We start from the raw sequence: 22,346 nt of genomic DNA, 5'->3' as shown, positions 1-22,346 counted from the left end.
TCGCGTACCTCTAGTTTCATTCCCGATTTCGCTGATTTCAATCTGATTTGAATATTTCAAGATAAAAATAAAACAATGAATATACATACAAAAGAAGTGAGAGTATCTGAAGTATCGGACAAATGTGTTGCATCTTTATTTGTCCATTTGATCGCATTTACTTAAATTATTGGAAATTAACAATCAATTAAATCGAATTGATTAAATAGTGCTTCATTATAGTGTATGTATACGATTTTTTATTTAATATGAAATTATAACCTGTGATGATATATTATTCATTTGATATTTAATGTTGACCATGCTTTAATACCATTGCAACGCAAAGATATTTTAATCAAATTCACTCTCTATTCGTGTTTTTGAATCTCGCAAAAAGAACAAATATTATTAAACATCAAATATGTGTAGATAAATTTTTTCTGGAAGTATTATTATTTATTCACGCTGTGTATACAGTTAAATGCTTCTTGAAATAAATAAACATATATATATATATGCGCTATTGCTCGCTATACACTATTCATCGCGCCGGTTCGCTACAATACCATTGAAAACTTAACACTATGCGAGGAATGAAAGGAGATGAATGTAATTGGCAGTAATAATCAGTATTCGCTGTATATCACGTGTTAAATGAGTGATGAATGTATGATTTCGATTTGCACGCTTGGGCAGTGTATATTGGCGACAATACGATGACGTAATATAACGCAAAGAGATATGTGTATATAAAAAAGAAAATTCTCTAACAACTTGACGGTATAATGATTTAATATTCGATAACATTTCGGAGCGTCCGCTCAGAATTAATAGAGATATTTTTCTCGTCGTCAAAATGTAGCTTGCAAGCGACAACGAGTGTAATCATCTTCGCGAAGGCGCGACATATGCATATTAACATTAATCGACATTGAGAGAGAGAAAGAGATGTCATACAGTGTATATTATTAATATGAATATATATATCACCGTTTCTCTCTCGTAACCGAGAATTAGATCTCGATGGCGAAGAGTACATTACTGGAGAAACGGCCATCGATTTCGACGATTAAACACACGCCGCAGCAACCTCATGAAATCAAGAAAACAAAAACTATAGCAAAATAAACTCATACTTTTCATATAAAAATGAAAAAAGACATATGATATAAAAGAGAAAGATATAGTAAACCGATATGCATTGATGAGTCTCGCGTCTTGAATACACAAGCTCGATATTAAATTATGTATGATTTTCGCGAGATCACATAAAGATCCCAATTGCATATTCAATTACAGACTAAGCGATAATGGAGTAACAAGAGAATCGTTCGTCTCAAGCAGAAAAAATAGACAACTATGAGACACAAGTTGTACTGGAGTATTGTCGTTGTATCGATATGGATCTTGTGAGACACAATTCCCTAATCAAATCAGTTTCTTTTTTTATAAGTATTGATACATTATAAAAATCTCTTTCTACGGCGCATCCTTTCCATATTTTATATGCTATAATATAATCGTATATATAACGCCATTAAAATCTATCCGTTAAAATAATTTTTCAATTGCGCGCAATATTTCGATACACGTGTGTTATTATACAAGAAATCATATATCGATTTAATATAGAGCCTGCGTGTTATCGGAGAAAATGAACAGATAAACATAACGGCGGCTTCGTTATATTATCGCGTGTTATAGTATCGCGCACGTAACTCGAAAATCATGCACGAAAATATAGATGAAGATTCAGAAGATATTAATTACTGTCCGATGCTTATCGTGATTTCTCTCGCATCTCGCGAGTCAATTATATCCAAAAGAGAGAATAACGTTGCTCGTGGAATTCGTAAAGGAACGCGACGTTACAAACTTACGCAGTGCTGGATTATTCAATAGATTTTGGGTGCCGAACGATCGTTGATCGGGCCGCTGGTTTTCCTCAGCGAAGTGCCCCGTCTGATCTGATCCATAAGGGAGTCCCTCATTTGCACAGGATCCATGATGGGCACACGATTGCCCATGATGCGCCTGACACTCGCTGATCTACTTGTCCCGTTGTTCCCCACCTGTTGCAGGGCTTGCTGTTGCTGAGCCAGTTTAGCGTTCAGAGTCTCGAGGAAACCGGGAGCCGCTGTTTTGACGTTTTTGTTGGATTGCTGCTGTTGCTGCTGCTGTTCCGTAATTGACTGCTTCCTGAGAGACTTAGGGCTGCTGCTGACGTTCACGCCGACCGCGGCATTGCCGCCGCCTATCGTACCAATGAGCTTCGCGTTGAGCACTGCCATGAAACCCTGACCTACACCACCAGGTCCCTGTCCTTGGGTTTGGCTTGCCTGCTGAATAATCTGAGTTGAACCCCCACCGGCTGCACTACCGGTTATTTGCGCACCGACAGATCCGCGTTCTTGGGACGTCGAACGAACGGCAGAGCAGGAACGTTCAACCGATGAACGAGTTATCTGTAGCACGGTATTATGTTGGACGCTTGAAGGATTATTATGCACTTGTTGTTGCAAGGTAGCCTTCCGTAAAAGTGACGGACTGGCCGGAGTATGACGCAATTCGGTCAAAGTTCTCACCGTTTCGGAAACTGAAATGGATCTAAAAGAAAAAACAGATGGTTAAAACAGAGCCGTTGTCTCTCAAGAAAATCCAAAGATTTTCTTATAAAGTTGATTTTTACAGTTAAAAGTAAAAAAGAATTAAATCATTTTAACACTAAACACCTTGAAATAGAGAAATTATATAAGAATAGAGTCTCATCGATTTTTCTACCTTTGTGGCGTAGGACTGGCTGTAGGCGAAGAACCTTCTAGAAGGAACGCAGGTGGTGGAGGAAGATTCTCCATCTCATCACAAACATTTTCACTACGGTCTTCATTGATGGACGATGTGGGAGGCGTGATGATGACAGTGGATGTGCGTCTCGTCGGCGGCGGTGGTCTAATCACTTGCTGTGCCGATCCCCTGCGTGTCATTAGCATAGTCGCAGCCATGCCAGGTACGTTCCACGTATTCTCGTTTTGATTATGAAGTGAATGCGAATGCGGCAAAGTATTTTGGCTTCCGTATCCACTGCTAGACTCCAAGCTGGACTCGGACGTTTGACTGCCAGCATCTTTTTCCGGAGCTTCGGTCTACACAATTCGACCGAGCAATGAATCATGTGAAAACATGTAAAAAAAAATTTCTTCTTTCTTTTAAAACATTTGTTTTAAAATGTCTTATCTAGTCTTGTCGCTCTTGTTTCAATACCTTATCGGTGCTTGGTGTCGTTAACAAGGCTGGAGGAGGAGGCAGTGGAAGCTGCATTTCCTGAGCACGACTAGCAGCTAGATTCGCCAACTCGTGCATATTTACGTACATTGGCTGTTGGAGCTGATGAGTTGCCAATTCTACATCATAATAAAATTGTTATAGGTCTCTCTTAACATCATATAACTTACGTAGTATTATAAGATTTGTTATGCGAACCTTTCGCCAAATGAGCCGGAAGAGGTAACTTGGGTTTCCCCCGTGGACTTCCAGGTGGTTCGTTCTTCACTGGGATTGTTGGTCGTTCTAAACTAGAACATCTATTCGGTATAGGCGGACGAGTGCCGCCGTTATTTCTACGAAGTTGTACCCTAGATAGTTGCTGATTCGAGGAAGAACACGACGAGGAAGAGGAAACCGGAGAGGCGGGTTGGCTGTGGCAACAACCGCTACCGTCACGATCTGGCGCTTGGAATGTGTAGACGCTGAGCGCCGGTCTCTGATGGCCCTTTTCGTACGCTAGAATCAGTAAAGAAAGATAAATGTGATTGATGAATCAAGATCGCACTCATGCTCGTCAATGCTTTACACAATACAGCTTACCAGAAGAAATGGTATGCGGCCGTTCGTTTACTGCACTCGGATTTTGCCGGTTGTATTGAACGGACGTTTCCTGCAAATCAGGCCAAGTTGAAGTTGTCACGGGTCTTGTTACAGTACAACCGCTACTTTGATTACTTAGAGAAGATACATTCGATACCTAAAAAGCACGGAATGATGTGTCTTTAGGTAACTATTAATGATACACGACGCAGCAAAATATATGCATAATGCATTCTTCAAAGTTAAGCTAAAGAATCTGCGTAAAACTGCTATAAGGAAGATATAAGCCGATCTAGCAGCCAGAAAACTAGTCACTAAGTGGCAGAAGTTTGTGAGATTGCACACAGGTCTTCTACCAGTTCTTTGATAAAACTTAATTTTTTTTTTCAGTTATCGAATTGACATTTAATTATAATTTGTTTCGAGAAAATTATTTTTAATTCTTTGAAAAAGTTCATCAAGAAAACAATTGATTTTCGGTTCAATATCTTATAAGAAGACCATCGTAAAACATCACAGACTTTGCAAACATCACTAAACAACCTTACCTGATCTTCGGAAATCGGTTGGTTATACAACGTGTCCTGAGACGTGAAGCCAGAATCGCGGGAACTGCCACTCGTCAAATGACGCAGTGTCGCGATACCGCTGATGCTGGCGGGCCTGACACCGACCGGCTACAACGAGTACAACATCGACTACCACGTACAATAAGCTGTCGCTCAGCGGACAAACAGAGCGATCGATTCGTGCTGTAAAATCTATGTGGAAGATACTACTAGGTGCATTGCAGCTTTGCATTGCATTAATAGTGTTACCATGTCATGCAATGTGTAAAAAAAATACCTAATAAATCAATCCACAGAATAATGAGAGGAAGAAAAAAAAGAATAGAGAGAAATACTAGGAGGACTAATTACCAACGCGTAATTACCTGAGAGAGCGATCTGTGCCATGGATGTCCGGACGGGCTTGGATGACTTTTACAAGATCCACTACTGCTACTAGTTAGAGAACTGATCGAACACATAGAGCTCTTCCTCGATCCGAGAGATAGCGACGGACTCGACGGCGGCGTAGCCAACGACCATTGAGTAACGTCGCAACCTTTTATGTCCGTTATTACCTGCTCGGATGCAGGCGGTAAATGATGCGGCGATGCGGCATGTCTTTGTAATTGATCGGACACCTCTTGCAAATGCGTCAATTCCATTAACATCGCTATCTCCTCATCCTAAATTATTGATTATGCATTTATGTATATATAGGTATCAACATATAAATATACATATAAATATAAATGTATATCTGTCTACTAACAAGTACAGGTTTCAGGAATCGGGCAAGGAGGCAAAATCTGCCTCTCTCCTCGAGAAGGGCAGCACGGACGGCTTTTCGTTCCGTTTCTTCTAAACTCAGTCTTTTCTCCTGGACAACCGCCGCCGACGATTCCAGCATCCTATTGAGCTCCACATCGCTGGAACACGTCCCATGATTTTGAGGTTGTCCCTGGATGTGTAAGTGAACTTGTCCCTTTCGCGCTTTCTTTTTTTGCAGACGTAGAGTATCGGTGGAGCGTTTTTTTAACTCCGCCCTTGCTTTTTTGAATTCTAAAAGTAGCAAAAAATAGATTGTAACAAAAAAATTATATTTTTCTTAAAAACATAACTTATGATATTGTAATAATCATTAACCTTTGGCATGTTCTTTGTCTAAATTGATCAAAGATTTTTTCCAATCTTCCAATTTCTCTTGTAAAGGCAGCACCAAGCAGTCCATAATAGCGCTTAAAAGAAATAATATATATAAGTACTGTAACAAGTAATGCTAATAAACTAAAACAAATATATCTCTGCGAATGCATACAAAATTATTGTTAAGAGATATTTCAACATACCTAGTAAATGACTTCATACGAGTTTCTACCGCCTTATGTCTTAAACATATTCGTGTCAGTGCTGTTCCAATTTCCTTAGTTGCACCTTAAACAGAGATAGTATTATTTTAATTTTTCTTCATTTTAATTTGCTTACTTAATGCAAAAAACTTTAATTGTATAGTAAAAAATATAATTTCTATTACAATTCAGTGAAAACTTACCCCTGGCATTAGTTGCAGCATCTGCTATTTTCTGAAAAGTCTCAAGATATGCAGAAATAGCCAAGAGAGCAGCTCTGCAATAATATATATTGCATATTAAAACATATATATATATATATATATATATATATATATATATATATAGTGTTATTTATATAAACCTCCACTTGATTAAAAATATACAACAAAATATATGAGATAAAGAGATAAAATAAAAAAAATGAATTAAATTTTTTACACTTAATATTGCAAACATTTGTAATAAAATTTTATTTATAAAAAATCTTCAATACAGATTTTCTATATATTTTTGAAGATTATAGAAAATATATAAATAATGAAATATATATAAATAATAGTGAAATATATATAAATCTGTATTCACCTCAAACTTGCATGTAACTTTGTAGCTTTTGAAATCAAATCTTCCCAAAGTGGTGCTCCATTCTATAAAAAGAAAAAAAGGATATTATAATGTGTCTTATTTGAAAATTTGAGAATCCATTAATGTAATATTGATATTGTTACAATATTAGTTGAAGCATTAGTCAAAGAGCAATTTAAACTGATGTATTAGTGACAGATAATATAATCATATATGCCCATATATTCTCTTCAATCAGACAGTATTAGTTTATGAAGCATATTTTCTTAATGCTGTTGTAAATATAAAATATCTTGTAGATATAAAATAGAGCAAGTGCTTTTATTCTTATTTTATTAAAAAATAAATATGTTATAAGATATAAAAAATATAAAAATATATATTACAATTCTTGCTTATGTGCTTAAAATTAAAGCTTTTATTTTTCCATAAAAAATTATAAAAAAAATGGTGAAAAAATAAAAACACCTCAATTATAGAACTAGATTATTATTGTCAATCTTAACAACAATGATATTTGTAAGCATAAAAAGCACAAATAAAAAACATTTTTCTTAATAAAATTAGATTATTTATTAAGACATATAGTGCTTTACTTCATGTTTGTAATTTAAAAAAAAACAGCACTTTTAATCTTATTGAAAAATACTTTTATTCAAATAATTCATATGTAATATGCATTTTGTGAATTACAACATCAATACATGTATATTCACAATGTTAAATTTATTGATTTATTGTTCTAATTGATTCTAAATAATAAAAATGTCATTTTTTCCAGAAATAAAGAATTTTCCATAACACACAAAGTCAATATAACAGTAATATAAATCAAAGAACTAATATAAACTAAAGATCTAAGGTAAACTAAAGAGAAAGGATAATCAAAAATATAATCTCCAACAATATAAAAATCTTCACATATAGACAAGATTTCATAAACATAACATAATATGTATATGAAAGGATACTCAAAAAACTTTCAAAAAAAAGAAAAAAAAAACAAGAGAAAAAATCACAGGATAATGTAAAAAGTGCGATTGAATGAGGCTAATTTTCCATATAAACATTGACAGAACGTGAAATTCGGTTGTTAATCGGGAACGGAACGTCTCCTCACCTTCATGTCAGTGATGATCTGCTGAAACAAACCGCCCAACGCGCTACACTCTCTCTCTATCGTCGCGTCCATCTTTTTGTATTGTTTGGACTGGCCTAAATCCGTCAACGGGGACGCTTCCCGGGGCGAACGCTCTCACAGCAAGCGCGACGAGTTCACTTTGCGTCATCGACGCGGACATTCGCGGAAACGATGCACCGCCGCCAGCGAGGACGAGCGATGTAACTTGTCATCTCTCGGTCGACAGCGAGAGCGAGGGAGAAAAACGAGGGGGAAAACGGCAAAGAGGATGGCGGCGACGAAAGAAGTCCGGACGCGTCTACGCGAAGTGACGCGGACTCGTTGCTAGAGAGTAGACTTTACCAATAACGAAAGCGCGAAGAGAGGCCAATGATCCTGGATGATCTTCACTATTCTCTGGTTCACTATGACGGTTCACGACGATGCAAAAGCGCGACTGGCTTCGTTTATATTATGTGTGTATACACGTACGTAAACACAACACGACGGGCGTACGCGCGATAGTGATCGAGCTCGCTCCGCGCGCGGATCGTTGCCCCTGCGTGGTGACCTCGTTCTAGAAATCGGGATCGATGTTATTCAAGTATGCGTCTAATCGTTATCTCGAAGGGAAAAGTGAGAGGGAGAGGGAAAAGGAGGGAAAAGAGAGAGAGAGAGAGAGAGAGAGCGATGACAATGTGCTGCACAATGAGACTCCGATTGGTGCAGAATGGCATAGACGCAGCGTAGATCGCACACACATGCAGGAATACACACATACAGAAATGCCTTCATTTCCGGGGTTTTGGATCGGAAACATTGCGTCTAGATATTATTTGTGCATCATGACTATTGGTTCTGAAAAGACTTGGCGATGTATTCGATGAAAAAAGATTATGTTGTTATGTGTACATCCGTTATTAAATTGCCGATTAGTCTTTCTTCAGGATCAACAGTCATGATGCATGAATTTTTGGATATGTTCGACTCGAAAATGACATACAGATTCGATAGTGAATTTCTGATATTTTCCTACTAAATGTCTAAATCTATTTATTTATTATTTCATGTGTACGCTCATTATCAATAATGATAATAATATTAATTATATAAGAATATATAAGAATAGATAAAATAATAAAAAATTATAGTTTCACCAGAAGCAGCGTGAACTCGCTTCTAAAGTTATTTGCTATATGACAAATTTCAGACACATTTATTGGCTGTCGGATAGGGTATTTTTGGTGTACCCCAAATCGTAACCAATCAAGCTTGATAAATAAAGAATAAATAAAAATTGTAGTAAATTAGACAATCAACAATTCGAAGAGATCGGACTATATTCACAATTGTACTTTCCCGTGCACTAAAATGAAAAGTTGTGTTTTCTTCTAAAAGAAGACAGAAAGACGAAAGTAACGAATATAAAAAGTGTAGCCACAAGAGACAGATACCAATTCTCTCAGCGTCTGTGACAAGATAAGTAGACCTAGGCAAAAAGATCAAATCCGATCAGCTGATTATCATCAAGCATGTACGCCGTACGACGAGCATGCAAACTCTTTGACAAAAATGTCATAATTCCTCTGCATCCGATTACATCATCAAAGACGTATCGTTCTTCGATGGTACAAGCGAAGCAACAACAAGCGGTGGAAAATATCAATAACCAATCGCGCGGTGATAAGAAGCCTGTGATCGACGAGGCGATCATCAGGAGGCTCGAAAGATTGGCGCTAGTCGGCTTCGAGTACGAGCAGAGTAAGCGGATCCTGGAGGAGGCGATAGCGTTCGCCGAGCGGCTACGAACGGCGCGCATCGACGAGACGGTGCGCCCGATGTACAGCACCCTGGAGAACGATCGTATTCTTCTGCGGGACGACGTGGCGCGAAACGGCGTCGATCGGTGCGAGATACTGAGGAACGCCGCCGTGCTAGAAGAAGAGTATTTCGTCGCGCCCCTGATGACAACCAGATCCGACTCCGAACGATGAATCTGGAAGCTGTACTGAGGATCGTTAGCCCGCACTTTCTCAATCTGTCAGAGCGGGTTTTCGCGTACGGTCCTCAGGGTAAACTGCTGCTTAGGAACCTCGAGGAGCACTGGTTCGCGCATTGTGTCACGATGGCGCGTCACAATGTGTTCCCGTGTGACTCGATTGCCGACACGTTGCAGCTTTTGCGGAGCAATTCGATGGACGAGCCACTACCGTTCGCGCTCGCTACGCTCGCCACGATGTCGAAGAACGCGTGGAACGAGTCTCTGTTGTCGGCTAGAATATCGTCCCATAAAATCGCTAAGATCAACTTGATCGTCGATGCGTCCGAGTCAAAAAGTCTGCTGCACAAAAAGCAGCGAGAGCGCAAGGTTTGGTGGCGCAAGCTCTCCCAGTGCCCCTCGAGATTTGTGCTCGCCGAGGCGAGGAAAGCGAGAAATGTCGACGTAACGGAAATAGAAGCTCAGTTTCCCTTTGGAAATATCACTGTAGAGACGATTACTTATTATCCTGGCATACGCAAATTATATCCTCAGGTATAGTACTTAATGAGATGTTACGAAAAAAAATGAGGGTGAGAAAAAATAAATATTTAACTGAGATATTTATTTACAGACTGAAAGCAATAAGAATAATGCTGCGGATATGCATATGATCGAACATGTCACTTCTTTGGACTGGGGCTGTCTGGCGTTACTCTGCGATAGTTACATGTTTGATAAATCAACTATTGCTTGTATACATCCCAAGTTATCTCCATATAAAACTACAGTCCACATAGAAAAACAAGACAATGAGACTGATATAGACTTAAATCGCTTTGTACTACATGTAAACAATATGTTTAGGACGAAGGGAATATCAACTATTTTAACTAATACAGAAAAAACAATAGAAATGTGCCTAATACCGTTCGTCGTGTCAGTGGATAAGACTAGTCTTAAGAATGGCATTGTTTATGTAAAAAACCGCTCAACGACTCTTAAAGAAGCCGTTCATATTTCTGATTTGGTAAAGTATATTACCCTACATTCTTCTTGAATCGCCGAAATAACACATTTACACAAGATAATATTTTTTTTCTAAATGTTTTACAAATATTCAAACAGAAAGAAAATCCATATTTCTTCTAAGGAATAAATTTTCTAAAAATTTATAATATATTTGTTTTTGTTATTTTATATAAATGGAATTGGAACTTTTATGGCAAAATATTTTTTATTTAGATTTTTAAATAGATGGTCGTCTCTCGCAGAAATCCTTTTGGTTTAAAAATAAAACATGTTAATATAGAAGAATTATGTGTAAGTGCGCTTTCCTTTCCTTTTCTTCCGCTTTTTTTCCGACTGCAATATATAAACGCTTTGTAAATTCGATCGCACATTTACTTCACTGAAATGACAAACTCCTAGATTTTCCAATTAAAATTTATAAAAGATATGGTATATTATCACATATATAATTATATATTTAATTATTAACTATATTTATTACTCAAAATTGCACAACGATATAAACAGTAAATATTAATGAAAATTCTGATTTTATACAATTTTTTTATCCTCAATTGTTAAATTCCTAAATTCATAAAATAAACGATTATCTTGATTCTAAAATTATGTTGCTTGAAATGTACGAAAGAATAATAAAGACAACTTAGATCTCATCCTGGAAAGGAAACACAGCAAGCGGCATTGCACGAGAGGATGATAGATGGGGGAAGGAAGAATGTTTGATAGAAGGAAAGATGCTGCGAGATATTCCACACTTGACAGAAACATACACTGTATGTGCGTTCCACGATCCTCCCAGGATTGCCCAGATTTATCTCGGACCGATGATGCCGAAGACGGGCAATCGAACTTTTCTCCGATACAAGAGGATAATACTCTTAACTGAAGCTAAGCAGGTAGCTGTAATTTCTTGCCCTTCAGTACTTTGGTAATGTAGAGGTAGAAAAAGTCACAATATAGAACTGTCTGCACCAGTCCTGCGACTATGGCAATTAAGTCATAATGATCCTCGGCGTAGTAACGGTAGACCCAGTTGAATAGATACAAGCCTCTGTAAGATCCCAATGCGAATAGATAATGACTGGTGATGCTCTCCGCCTCGCCTGTTTTTGAAACCAGAAACAATTGCGGTAATATCGCCACTGATTCTAGATAAATGCTGAATGTCCATAGAACCTCCACAAAAGACAATTCGTGATTGATCAATAGCGCTAGTACAAGCGCGGGTAAAACCAAGAATTCGATCCTGTAACGAAAGAATCATATCCATGTGTCACATATCTTGCGTATATAGGAGATAAGATAATTAGATATCGACAGAAGACTGACTTACCTGAACGTATCATGGTTATGATCATACGTAGCTTTAAACTTGACGTACATCAAGAAGACCGTGGCGAGGGATGCGACGATGAAAATGATTTTCATGAATGTATTGTACGCCGATATAAATGTGGTGAACAGGTCTAGATAACGGGTAGTATAAACAATCGCGAAGAGAATCTGGGACTTGCCACTGATACCTGCGAACAAGTCAAGCGTCGATGATAACTGTCAGCTGAGCGGGTAGTCGCGGGCGTACAATTGCAACACATCGTTTGACATAATCGCTCGCGTCTCCGTAAAGGAGAGACACCGCGACTCACCGGCGCAACTCCGCGTCTTCCATATCTTAAGGAGAAGTATGATAATGGCTAGAAGGTGCGACAGATCGCCCAGCAACCGGAATATATTCATGTCTGCGGTTACGGGAACGTAATTTTAACGTGAAAACGCGGAAGCCAGCTTGCCTTGCTTGCTTCCAAGCGGCACACAAATATGACGTGGCTCCGGCTGCAACTGAAGCAGATGGCCGACCCACCGACTCCACAAATTTACGAACTATGACATCTGATATTCAGTAGGATCGTGAAATATGTAAGAAACAACCAGATAAGATGAATGAAATAAATTTTTATTAAGAAATTGCGAGGCTAAACGAAGCAGTGAAGCCTGATTGGATACGCCATGTTATTGCTTCTGAAAAAGAATAAGAACATATCAATCGTGACGTCCCATCATTTTTCGAGCCCTTAATTTTTACTACTGCTTTTATTTTTATATTAAATCTATAGAGTATGAAAAAATTATTTAATCTTTTTTTAGAATATTTGACAGAGACTTTAGAAATTCTCTATTCGATAGCCAATCATCATCTGAGAAATATTTTGTCATCCGAATGTAATATCAGCTTAACTCATGATTCGTCAAGCATGGCCAATCAAGAGTTACTTAGTTCATGATCGAGAGATATAGAAGGAGGAGAATGACGTTCTCTCCAACGGGAAGAAATGTTGAGGTTAACGGTTGAGGAATGAAATGAGGAATCGCAACAGAATGCAGAAAGAGAAGACGTCTGGAAGTCGGAGAATCTGCTGCGAATTATTGTATGGCAAAATAGCTATGTCCGACTCCAGGCGTCTTTTTAAACAATGAAATGCGTACATTTTAGCATTCTTTCGCCGGATGAGATAGTAACTGAATTGAATGTCATGGCATTCGTGGAAATGTAAATTTTTACGAAGGACGCATTTATCACACGATAAAAACTTCCCTTTCATGCAACTTTTATGCAATACGAATATATTATATGCACGACTTTTGCAAAATTAAGCATAAAAACGAAAATAATATTAATGTGTCTGTATATTATACATTGTTTTTGGAATATTAAAATATAAAACCGAAAGCGTATTATAAAAGACATAATAAAAAAATTGTAAAGTTTTAGGATATATAGAAAAATATTAGAGAAATATATGTATAATATAATAAATATTGAAATATATGTATAATAATAAATATTGAAAATAAGATGGTTCATCAATATCTTATCGTTATTCTATTTTCTATTGTTAGTCTTGCGACAGAGATTAACGATTGAAATCTTTAAAATACTTATTATATCTTTTATGTAGAATTTTCTTAAATTATTCAATGCTTTACTGTCAAATAAATATATAATTTGTAATATAAGTATATGTCTTCAAAAATGAATTTAGTTTGACGAAGCAATTTAGATTTATATATAATTAAATTACTATTATAATAAAATTAAAAAAATATTCGTGATAGAAGAAAAAGAATGTTAATCTTATTATTCATTTACATTATAAAATGAAAAATGTATGTTGAAATTATTAAGAAGTTGAAATCATTTTTTAATAACTGATGTATTCGCTATCGATGCCATCAGTTTATCCAGAAAACTCGCCTACGAATCTTATATATATAATCGCCGCCATCACCCGCTTATGAAACAAATGATAATGCTAATTATTGTATTATTGCAGTAATCATTATAAAAATAAAATAATTAAAGAAGAAAAATATCTATTGATAAATATATATATATATAACTAATATAATTTTTTTGCTTGTTGATCATTATCAGTTTAATATAATTTTTTAATTTCAATACATTTATAGTAAAAATAAATTCAATGATATTTAAAGCACAAAAATTAATATAATAATCGTTATTTAGCAATATCCTGATCTTTGTTAAATTGTATTAGTAGAAAATAATTTAAAAAATTAATAATAATTATTAAATAATTTGTCGCATATATAAATAATAACGTCACAAATGTATAATCCGTATAAATATTACCGTATATAATTTTTACATCAATCCTCTTCAGATATACATAATAGAAAATATCTTCTTTTTATTCTCAACTTTGCGACAAAAATATTTTTAATTTATAAATATTTAAAAACATATTACTCAGTTTTTCAATTTTTTTTTCGCAAAATACTCTATAATAATATTTCATTTTATATTTACATATTTTTGATGTAATTTTTATATTACAAAATTTTACATTGACGGCTCGCTTTTAAAATAAAAACTTTTATATATATTGGCAGATGTTGATTAAAGCTCACAAAACTTGATATTTTGAGTGAACGCTATCATTTACTTTGCAGCAGCTTGCTCAACGCGAAAGTTACATATGTTGTAGGTCTTCCTCGCGGCTCTCATACCCGATGGTAAACTGATCCGTACTCTATTCGGTATATCGAGTTACCACGTTATTGCGTGCTGCGATCGGAGAACCGGTCCGCGGGCTTTCACCACGATGGACGTATCGCAGTGAGCGACGATTCCGCAGCATGAACCACGAGAATATTCCGTTGTGCTGGAGGGATGCGAATTCGGGATTATCGCTATTCTTCGCTACTCTGTGCATCGTCGACATTTTCGGCGTGTTTCCGATAATTGCGCTACCGCGGTCAATCGTCCAATGCGGTGAGTCCTGCATTTTCTATAAAAAAGATTGCGCTGAAATGTTCATCGAAGAAAAGACAATTAAGATATTTTGCGAGAAAAAAAGAAGAATCGAGTTCTAATTAGAAATCAAAAAAACATTTGTCATAAATTTAGTTCAATATAAAAAAATATTAAAAGAGAATTATATAAACGATAAACATTTGTTTGCAATGTTATATATATATACTTATACTTATATATATACTTATATATAAGTTAATTAATAAAAAATATCAAATAATAATTATTATAATTTCTATGCTAATAAAATTGTATAAAGAGGCCAGCACAATTTTTTTTCTTTTTTTCTTAATATTCTCTATGTATTTATTTATTCTCTAGTTATATTACATCAATAGATCGCTACAATTTTTATAGAAAGAGACATTGTAAAATTTTAATAATATATTAATAAAAAATATATATGATATATATCTCTTTAGGACTGTATGGGATTCCTCTGGTGCTCATTGTCTTCAGTTTACAAATTTATACGGCTATTCTCTTGGGAAAATCATGGATCATCGCGAGTACTCTGGATCCACAAATTTTACGAAAAAATCGGTATTTTTTAAAATTGAAAGGTTTAAAATATGTCTAATGAACGCCCAAAATTTTAGAAAATTTTTTAGATATTCTCCAATGAGAACACATTGAAAAATGTTGATTCCACATCTCGAAACGATTAAAATTGCAGCTACCCTCTCGCAGCTGTGACGGAATTCACGATGGGACCGCGCGCACGATCTATTGTCACTCTGCTCTTAGATCTGACAGTTTTTGGTTGCGGTATTCCAAATTTACTAGTTGGTAAATAATAGATAGCTTGCATTATATTAAAAAGTAGAAATTTTGATCTTATTTTAAAATATATTATCCGTCATTTATACATCCTTATTTATCATCCTTGTATCCTTTACGCTTTCAGTAGAAATAGAGCATTTCCTTGATTATCATGTTATTTTTTATTGGTATATATCTCGTGCATATTAAATTTAATTCCTTTATTACATATAATTTGTACTCCAGCTTCGCAGAATCTGCATCTATTCGGGCTCAAATTATCAGGACAGCGTTTCGATTTCTCTTTTTGTTATTGGCTGTTAATAGTCGGCGTTTTACTTTGTCCGTTGATGTGGCTGGGTAGTCCGCGAGATATGAAGTGAGATAAACTTTTTTTCTATATTATGATAACTATTATAATTGATGCTAATTTTTTAATCGTTTTATAGATGGGTGGCAACGTGCTCCAGTATCACAGTTATTTTAACAGCGATATTAGTATGGTGGAGCATCATAACTGATGATCGAACATCATCCAACTTTGCGCCAGTGGTCACTTCACCGACGTGGGATAAATTTATTTCCGGGTATACGCATAAAATCGAATTCGATCAATTAATTCAAAAAAATTAACAATTCGAATGAATTTTAGGTATGGTATGCTAGCCTTTCAATTCGACGTGCATCCTACCTTGATGACGATACAAGTTGATATGCGTCAGCCAGGAGACATCGACAGAGCCATATTTTTCTCCTTTTTAAGTAAGAGATGACAAAAGAGAAATTAAATTAATTTTTTTCGTATCTTTGTAAATATTAAGATCGTATACGAGAAAAAAATCTTATTTTTCTCAAAGATTTTAATTTTTTAGTTCAGTTTAATGTATCGAATAACTATTCGCGGCTATTGATTTTTCGATATCGAAATGATCTTATTTATGATTACAGAGTAATTTTTGCAAAATACCTGTTTGTTATTCTTGACATTAATTCTTCCTTTTTAGCAAGCGGATCTTTGTTCGCCCTTACCGCTTGCTTAGCTGTATGGAAGTACGGTGATAATACGACAGCTAATATTCTTGAAGCTATGCCATCGGGATCAATTGCCGATATTGCTATCCTATTAGCTGCTCTTCAATTGTGCTTCTCCAGTGTAATCGGTTACTCAGCGCTTTTCCAGCATCTGGAAGATCATTGGAATGTGCGGAGAAGTAAGCCGTAAATTTTATTTTTTATTGAAAAATTAATTAATAATTCAATTAATTAATAGATTGAATAATCTGAAATTAAATATTCTTATACATGTTGAATTCTTCCAGCGTTTGGATGGAAACGATGTGCCATGAGATCGGCCGTGGTTTTACTTAGTGTGGCCGTAGGTGAATCAGTATCACGATTCGATATCGTCATGGCCCTCATCGGTGGATCGTTAACTGGATCGCTGGTCTTCGTGTTACCGCCTCTAATATATAGCCGAATGTTAGTTTTAAAAGACAGATCGATTCGAACATCAAACATCGAAAGAAAAATTTTTATGAGTTCTCGGAAGAAATGCAACAACGAAGAACAATGTTCGACAGACTCCAGAGCTCATTCGCGTTCAATCTATTACGGTTTCTTGAGTGCCACGAATAATCCTCACAGGTATATAAGGAATTACAGATATTTAGATGGAGCTATATATATATCTAAATTGAGGAATTAAAATATTTAAAAAAATGCATATTTATCAGAATATACACTTTTAATATGTAATTTAAAAAGCTTTCATTTTCTTAAACTATTTTAAATTCATACATATATATAATAATTTGTACTTAAATGTTTTGATATCAAATTTTTGACAACAGCTATGCATATCTTTACTTTGATGACTTGGACGAGGAGACAAATTCATATTCAAGCGAATTTATCGATTGCTACGAGGACGAAGGAGAGAAAAAGGATACCATCCAAATTCCGATGATTAGCACTCTTCGGGAAGATCAGCCGCTTCTCATTGATGCAGCGGAGCCAACCACAAGTCAAATCACGAAATCTATAGACAATCTACAACAAGGGATTACGGAAATGACTGCGGACAAGAAAAAATTATGGACTTTCGAAAAAATGATTAATTATCTCGGCTGTTTCATAATAACGATTGGTATAGCAATCACGCTATCTTCAACATATGTAAACATCTGGAACACCATTCGTTACGTACGTTTTACGCCACCGTGCATCATCAACGCTACAGTAAATCGAGTCTCTGTGTCCTAAACTATGACAATTTTATTATGCAATTAGTCATATGTCTACATATATTCTTAAAAATACAATACAATTCATTAAATATGCTTAAAAAGAAAGTTCTTTTTTTATTTCGGGATTATATAAGAGAATATTATTATTATGTGATAGAACATTAATCTTTTATATATATAAAAAACTTCCAACATATATAGCAAATTTGGAGCATATATCATACTTTTATACGTTAGTATCTAATTTAATTTTACTTTTATACATTAGTATTTAATTTTTTTTTTAACAATATACTGTTTGTATCACACAAAATTGCTTTATTTGTGGAAGTTTCTAGATGAGATATTGGATAAATTCAGGTAGTTATGCTAGATTAAATGCGTACAATTGCATGAAAATAAATGTAAAAAATACATTGATTTATTTGACTTACAATTAAAATTAGAATTCATAATTTCACTTACTCCTCTGATTTGCAGTAGATTCCAGCATTTAAAATAATACTGTCAGATAAATCGTCGCTCATTCTTAATAAGAAGAAAACTAATCTTAGGAAATAGACCATCTGTCAGGTTGTACAATTAATAAATGGAACATTGGTAATGGAGATGGGTATCAGTAACTGTAATCAGGAAGAGTTACAGGAAGGTGAATCGCCACAAAAAGTATTAAAATAGACTTTTGTTGTAACCATTGGAGGTGAATTATTGTTTGATTTGACATCACTAACAGTAGGCAAAGAAGTCGAAGTGATATGAGAGGTACTAGACCAAGTAACAGGAATCAAAGAAGAAGGTAGTTGAACATGAGACACATTGGAGTAAATGGGAGATAAATAAGTAGGATTCATATAAGAAGTACCGTCACAAGTAACAGAAGATAATAAAGGAATTTGGTTGGCATAAGTCAAAGGAGGCACAAAATTTGGGTTGATATTAGAAGTTATATAAGTAGAGGATGCATGAAGATTTAAGTTAGGATTAATATCAGAAAGATATGGAGAATATGGATACAAAGAAGGAACTGGAGAGGGATTAAGTTGCAATTGAGCCGATGATAAATGAGAATAATCAAAAGAAATTCTGCTTCTTCTTATCCTTACATCTATATCCTTCATTAACAGATAAAAATAAAAAATAAAAATTAAAAATTATGTACAAATCTATACAGAAATTAAGTTTTTATATACGAAATATTAGATTTTGAAAATTTTAAAATATTGTGGAATATTTTTATTACTTTTATATCAAACAAATACTTTTGTACATGTAAAAAGTGATATATTTTTTTATTAGTTTTTAATTAATTTTAAGTCTAATAATAATAATATTTATAATAAAGTCTAATAATATTTAACAACCTGATTCAGCTTAATGTCAGCAAAATTATCATCACATATATCTTGTTTATTAATATCCTTGTTTTCTTTTAATGAGTGTAGATTATCTGCACCAATATGATACAATATGAAATTAAATGATATAAAGTAACATCAATCTGTGGTTTATATGAAATAAATTATTTATTTGATACTTACATGTATTTATTCGTGTCTTATTCTGTGACTTAAAATTTCTTGGAGACGACTTGACTGGTTTTGAGGATTTTTTGAATGGTGAGAATGCACTTTTGTGATTAGAATCATTAATTCCAAGTGTGAGTGATGAATGCAGCCTTGGCACATGCAGATTCGTTTCTAAAAAAAAAGTAAATATAAGAAAAATAAACAAAATATAATATTGTGAACTTTAATATATTAACTTTGTATATTTACTTAGCTGTACTTCATCATTTAACATGGATGGTAACTTTTTGTTGACATGTGTTCTATCCGGAAATATTGCAGGTGATATATTGTCTGTACTAATTGTCGTAAACCGTGATATAGAATTTTTTGGAGTTGACTTCAATAGTTTTGGGTATTTTTTGAATGGTGAGAATGCACTTTTGTGATTAGAATCATCAGTCATAATTCCAAGTGTGAGTGGTGAGTGCAGCTTTGGCACATGCAGATTCGTTTCTAAAAAAAAAAGTATATATGAAATGTAAGAAAAATGAAAATATGATATTGTGAACTTTATATATTAACTTTGTATATTTACTTAGCTGTACTTCGCCATTTAAATTGGATGGTAATTTTTTGTTGACATGTGTTTTATTCGGATATATTGCAGGTGATAAGCTGTCTGCACTAATTATCATCAATGGCTTTTAAAAAATCAAAGCATATTTGATTATACAAATATAAATATATTCTCTGACATACAAGATTATGACATACAAGTTTAATGAAATATAACATATATATCAAACAAATATATCAAATACTAAAATTTAAGATTAAAATATTAATATAGATAATATTCTACTTACGGTTTGAATTATGGGTGCAGACAATGGTGATGCATCAATAATTTTATTTTGTAATGCTATCTTATGATGAGTGAGATGTTCTCTATTTTTCCCTGCCGAATTTTCCTTTATTACCATATTTCTACAAAACATTGTAAAGATTAAATTCTCTTATTGCAATTTTGAAAGCTTGCAATTCTTGCAACATTTTAATCAAGATATAAACCTGTCATTATTCATTTTTTGTATTTTGACTTCCTCAGTCTGTTTTAAAATTTTGTTTGTAACATCAAGCTCTTTAAGCAACTGATCTTTTTTTTCTCTATAATTGGAAAGCTCTTTCTCCAAAATGGAAAACTTTTCATGTGATCCATTCAATTCTGTTAGAATCTTCTCGCGTTCTTGTTTCTCTTGGCGCAAACATTCCGCTTCGATCTCTTGTTTTGAATTAAAGCATATAAAAAGAAAAATAGAAAAGCAGATATAAAAGCAAACATAGAATCAAACAAAATAACATACCTTGTTTCTTCTGTTGCCTTTTCTTCATAATGTAAAATTTTAACTTTGGATTTATTTGTTTTGTTTCTAATTGCAACATTTTTCTATTAATTTTCTACAAACTTATCTGATATTACTTAAGTATAAATTATTTATTTTATTTCCACGTTCTTTACAATTTTTCCACGTATCTTCTTTTTCTTCTTTTTCGAAACAGGTATTTCTATTTCTTGTGAGCGAGTACTTCTCATTCTGCGTGTTATTTGTATACATGAACATGTTATTAGTATACAGGAACATGAATCGAGAGAACATTCCAGCAGATTCCAGAAAGATTTCTCTTTTCATAATATCCACAAATGGGAAAACAGTCAGAAGATAAACGTTCAAATTCAAAAAAATTTACAGTAAGATTTCGTTTATTTTGGCTATGGGAGATCTGTCACAAATAGGGTTGCCACCCGTACTTTAAAATAAAGTATTGTACGTTATTTTGGACGAACATACTTTATACTTTGTAAAAATAATAAAGTACGCTAAAATACTTTATTTTACGAATACTAAGTTTTCATTATCATTTTTACGGTGGATGTCACCGTGTCACGTGATTTATTACTATGAATGCATCCGTTTCACGCATTGAGCGCATAGATCGCCTGGTAATTTATAATTTATAGATTTTCAAGCGATCTATGCGTTCAATGCGTGAAACGGAAAAGCTTTTCTAAATTTAATTAAAAATAAATTGCTAATATATTTAAATTTAAGTATCGATTGTAAAAATGCAATAAAAGTCTTCAAAAAAGATAAACACTTATTAGATATTGCTAAAAGTAATAAAAAATATGTATAATATAAAAAATATGTACTTTTTTATTTGGTGTACTTTTTTTGTTCTTAAAAGAGTTACGTTATTTGTTTTAAAAAAAGGCAACTCTAGTCACAAAGCTTATGTGTGCGCGTAGCGTCATCGATCATATGACCGGTGTTAACAGACTTGTATGTATGTATATACTTTGATGCTACTTCTTTTGAAATCTTTATACATTATGTGTATTATGTATATTTTTTAATGCTCTTTATGCTCTAATAATATATAAAATTTATTAAATTCGGTATTAAATATATATATATATATATATATATATATATATATATATAGATATTTTATTATAATATTATATATATGTAGTATATATAATTTATATAGAAAAGGTCCAAATATCCCTTATTGCAATGAAATATCTATGCGACTAATTGAGTTCTAATAGCGTCTGCTAATGTTTTACTGCGCAGACGCGAGCATCACTCAACACTGCCTATGAAGTGATAAGAGCAGAAAATTCTTGGAAATTTTTTCACTGTGCAAAATGCCAATCACCGCGCATATGAAGTTGTCATATATGATAATTGATCGATACTTTGAGAATATAATATCATTTTGTGATAGATTTCGAATTGCGATCAATAATGGAAAATGAAATATATATTATAGTTTTAAAATTATATTATATTATTATTAATTATATTTGTTTATCGAAGATATAAATATTTATTTTTTTAAGTTAACATATTTTTGGCCAATTCCCAATCGTATTTCTAGATTCGACAATTCAAAAATTTTCTCCCCTGAAAAAAAAAAATAAAAAAAAAATTGTCAATCTGCACAAGATGTAAATTAATTTTTTAA

At 34.0% G+C, this 22,346-nt stretch overlaps 6 protein-coding genes across 13 annotated transcripts; 3 read left to right on the top strand and 3 right to left on the bottom strand.

Annotated features, from left to right (window-relative positions):
• Positions 1 to 406: 406 nt before the first annotated feature.
• Positions 407 to 8,465, bottom strand: LOC126858055 (protein MTSS 2). Of its 4 annotated transcripts, none has more exons than XM_050608056.1 (13): positions 7,452 to 8,465; positions 6,332 to 6,393; positions 5,947 to 6,020; positions 5,744 to 5,828; positions 5,541 to 5,632; positions 5,167 to 5,456; positions 4,781 to 5,080; positions 4,395 to 4,523; positions 3,847 to 3,916; positions 3,463 to 3,762; positions 3,244 to 3,383; positions 2,764 to 3,125; positions 407 to 2,589 (listed from the first exon to the last, which is right to left on the bottom strand). In XM_050608056.1, exons 1-13 carry the CDS (start codon positions 7,521 to 7,523, stop codon positions 1,878 to 1,880), a joined length of 2,688 nt encoding a protein of 895 aa, XP_050464013.1. In that variant the 5' UTR covers positions 7,524 to 8,465; the 3' UTR covers positions 407 to 1,877. The 4 variants fall into 4 exon arrangements, with proteins under 4 accessions (XP_050464013.1, XP_050464011.1, XP_050464014.1 ...); XM_050608054.1 differs by having other exon boundaries at positions 3,847 to 4,003; positions 7,452 to 8,464; XM_050608057.1 differs by lacking the exon at positions 4,395 to 4,523 and having other exon boundaries at positions 3,847 to 4,003.
• A 193-nt stretch (positions 8,466 to 8,658) lies between these two features.
• LOC126858083 (glutamyl-tRNA(Gln) amidotransferase subunit C, mitochondrial) lies at positions 8,659 to 9,445 on the top strand. The gene has a single exon (XM_050608114.1). It carries the CDS (start codon positions 8,984 to 8,986, stop codon positions 9,443 to 9,445), a length of 462 nt encoding a protein of 153 aa, XP_050464071.1. The 5' UTR covers positions 8,659 to 8,983.
• On the top strand, positions 9,442 to 10,611 carry LOC126858074 (DNA polymerase subunit gamma-2, mitochondrial). The gene is made up of 2 exons (XM_050608104.1): positions 9,442 to 9,984; positions 10,064 to 10,611. The coding sequence occupies exons 1-2, from the start codon at positions 9,442 to 9,444 to the stop codon at positions 10,487 to 10,489; spliced, it is 969 nt and encodes a 322-aa protein (XP_050464061.1). The 3' UTR covers positions 10,490 to 10,611.
• A 248-nt stretch (positions 10,612 to 10,859) lies between these two features.
• On the bottom strand, positions 10,860 to 12,363 carry LOC126858077 (ER lumen protein-retaining receptor). Its single transcript, XM_050608107.1, has 3 exons — positions 12,108 to 12,363; positions 11,795 to 11,984; positions 10,860 to 11,707 (listed from the first exon to the last, which is right to left on the bottom strand). Exons 1-3 carry the CDS (start codon positions 12,196 to 12,198, stop codon positions 11,350 to 11,352), a joined length of 639 nt encoding a protein of 212 aa, XP_050464064.1. The 5' UTR covers positions 12,199 to 12,363; the 3' UTR covers positions 10,860 to 11,349.
• Positions 12,364 to 12,766: 403 nt separating this feature from the next.
• Positions 12,767 to 17,910, top strand: LOC126858165 (uncharacterized). 3 transcript variants are annotated; one of them, XM_050608254.1, is made up of 10 exons: positions 12,767 to 12,887; positions 14,469 to 14,755; positions 15,220 to 15,340; positions 15,474 to 15,586; positions 15,806 to 15,938; positions 16,009 to 16,146; positions 16,212 to 16,321; positions 16,564 to 16,770; positions 16,879 to 17,203; positions 17,410 to 17,910. In XM_050608254.1, exons 2-10 carry the CDS (start codon positions 14,620 to 14,622, stop codon positions 17,819 to 17,821), a joined length of 1,695 nt encoding a protein of 564 aa, XP_050464211.1. In that variant the 5' UTR covers positions 12,767 to 12,887; positions 14,469 to 14,619; the 3' UTR covers positions 17,822 to 17,910. The 3 variants fall into 3 exon arrangements, with proteins under 3 accessions (XP_050464211.1, XP_050464212.1, XP_050464213.1); XM_050608255.1 differs by lacking the exons at positions 15,220 to 15,340; positions 15,474 to 15,586; XM_050608256.1 differs by lacking the exons at positions 12,767 to 12,887; positions 15,220 to 15,340 and having other exon boundaries at positions 14,635 to 14,755.
• Positions 17,911 to 18,059: 149 nt separating this feature from the next.
• On the bottom strand, positions 18,060 to 21,311 carry LOC126858168 (uncharacterized). 3 transcript variants are annotated; one of them, XM_050608259.1, is made up of 9 exons: positions 20,833 to 21,311; positions 20,678 to 20,743; positions 20,385 to 20,595; positions 20,180 to 20,300; positions 19,909 to 20,014; positions 19,581 to 19,826; positions 19,344 to 19,502; positions 19,167 to 19,252; positions 18,060 to 18,917 (listed from the first exon to the last, which is right to left on the bottom strand). In XM_050608259.1, exons 2-9 carry the CDS (start codon positions 20,703 to 20,705, stop codon positions 18,435 to 18,437), a joined length of 1,440 nt encoding a protein of 479 aa, XP_050464216.1. In that variant the 5' UTR covers positions 20,706 to 20,743; positions 20,833 to 21,311; the 3' UTR covers positions 18,060 to 18,434. The 3 variants fall into 3 exon arrangements, with proteins under 3 accessions (XP_050464216.1, XP_050464215.1, XP_050464217.1); XM_050608258.1 differs by having other exon boundaries at positions 20,678 to 21,310; XM_050608260.1 differs by lacking the exon at positions 19,581 to 19,826 and having other exon boundaries at positions 20,678 to 21,311.
• Positions 21,312 to 22,346: the final 1,035 nt, after the last annotated feature.

Source organism: Cataglyphis hispanica, chromosome 24 (assembly GCF_021464435.1).
Source record: "Cataglyphis hispanica isolate Lineage 1 chromosome 24, ULB_Chis1_1.0, whole genome shotgun sequence".
NCBI classification, from domain to species: domain Eukaryota; kingdom Metazoa; phylum Arthropoda; class Insecta; order Hymenoptera; family Formicidae; genus Cataglyphis; species Cataglyphis hispanica.
The sequence above is the reverse complement of the archived record's forward strand: the minus strand, read 5'-3'. Positions and strand labels throughout refer to the sequence as shown.

Excerpts from the sequence above, each read along its gene's own strand:
- LOC126858055 (XM_050608054.1), bottom strand. The coding sequence starts at position 7,523 with ATGGACGCGACGATAGAGAGAGAGTGTAGCGCGTTGGGCGGTTTGTTT. Across the intron at positions 5,633-5,743 it reads CGTATGAAGTCATTTACTAG|CGCTATTATGGACTGCTTGG; the intron begins GTATGTTGAAAT and ends ATTTCTTTTAAG. Across the intron at positions 4,004-4,394 it reads AACCGATTTCCGAAGATCAG|GTATCGAATGTATCTTCTCT; the intron begins GTAAGGTTGTTT and ends CGTGCTTTTTAG.
- LOC126858083 (XM_050608114.1), top strand. The coding sequence starts at position 8,984 with ATGTACGCCGTACGACGAGCATGCAAACTCTTTGACAAAAATGTCATA.
- LOC126858074 (XM_050608104.1), top strand. The coding sequence starts at position 9,442 with ATGAATCTGGAAGCTGTACTGAGGATCGTTAGCCCGCACTTTCTCAAT. Across the intron at positions 9,985-10,063 it reads TACGCAAATTATATCCTCAG|ACTGAAAGCAATAAGAATAA; the intron begins GTATAGTACTTA and ends ATTTATTTACAG.
- LOC126858077 (XM_050608107.1), bottom strand. The coding sequence starts at position 12,198 with ATGAATATATTCCGGTTGCTGGGCGATCTGTCGCACCTTCTAGCCATT. Across the intron at positions 11,985-12,107 it reads GAAGACGCGGAGTTGCGCCG|GTATCAGTGGCAAGTCCCAG; the intron begins GTGAGTCGCGGT and ends ACTTGTTCGCAG. Across the intron at positions 11,708-11,794 it reads CATAACCATGATACGTTCAG|GATCGAATTCTTGGTTTTAC; the intron begins GTAAGTCAGTCT and ends CTTTCGTTACAG.
- LOC126858165 (XM_050608254.1), top strand. The coding sequence starts at position 14,620 with ATGAACCACGAGAATATTCCGTTGTGCTGGAGGGATGCGAATTCGGGA. Across the intron at positions 15,587-15,805 it reads TATTCCAAATTTACTAGTTG|CTTCGCAGAATCTGCATCTA; the intron begins GTAAATAATAGA and ends TTTGTACTCCAG. Across the intron at positions 16,322-16,563 it reads CATATTTTTCTCCTTTTTAA|CAAGCGGATCTTTGTTCGCC; the intron begins GTAAGAGATGAC and ends CTTCCTTTTTAG.
- LOC126858168 (XM_050608258.1), bottom strand. The coding sequence starts at position 20,756 with ATGTTGCAATTAGAAACAAAACAAATAAATCCAAAGTTAAAATTTTAC. Across the intron at positions 19,827-19,908 it reads AAATGGCGAAGTACAGCTAA|AAACGAATCTGCATGTGCCA; the intron begins GTAAATATACAA and ends TTTTTTTTTTAG. Across the intron at positions 19,503-19,580 it reads AAATGATGAAGTACAGCTAA|AAACGAATCTGCATGTGCCA; the intron begins GTAAATATACAA and ends CTTTTTTTTTAG.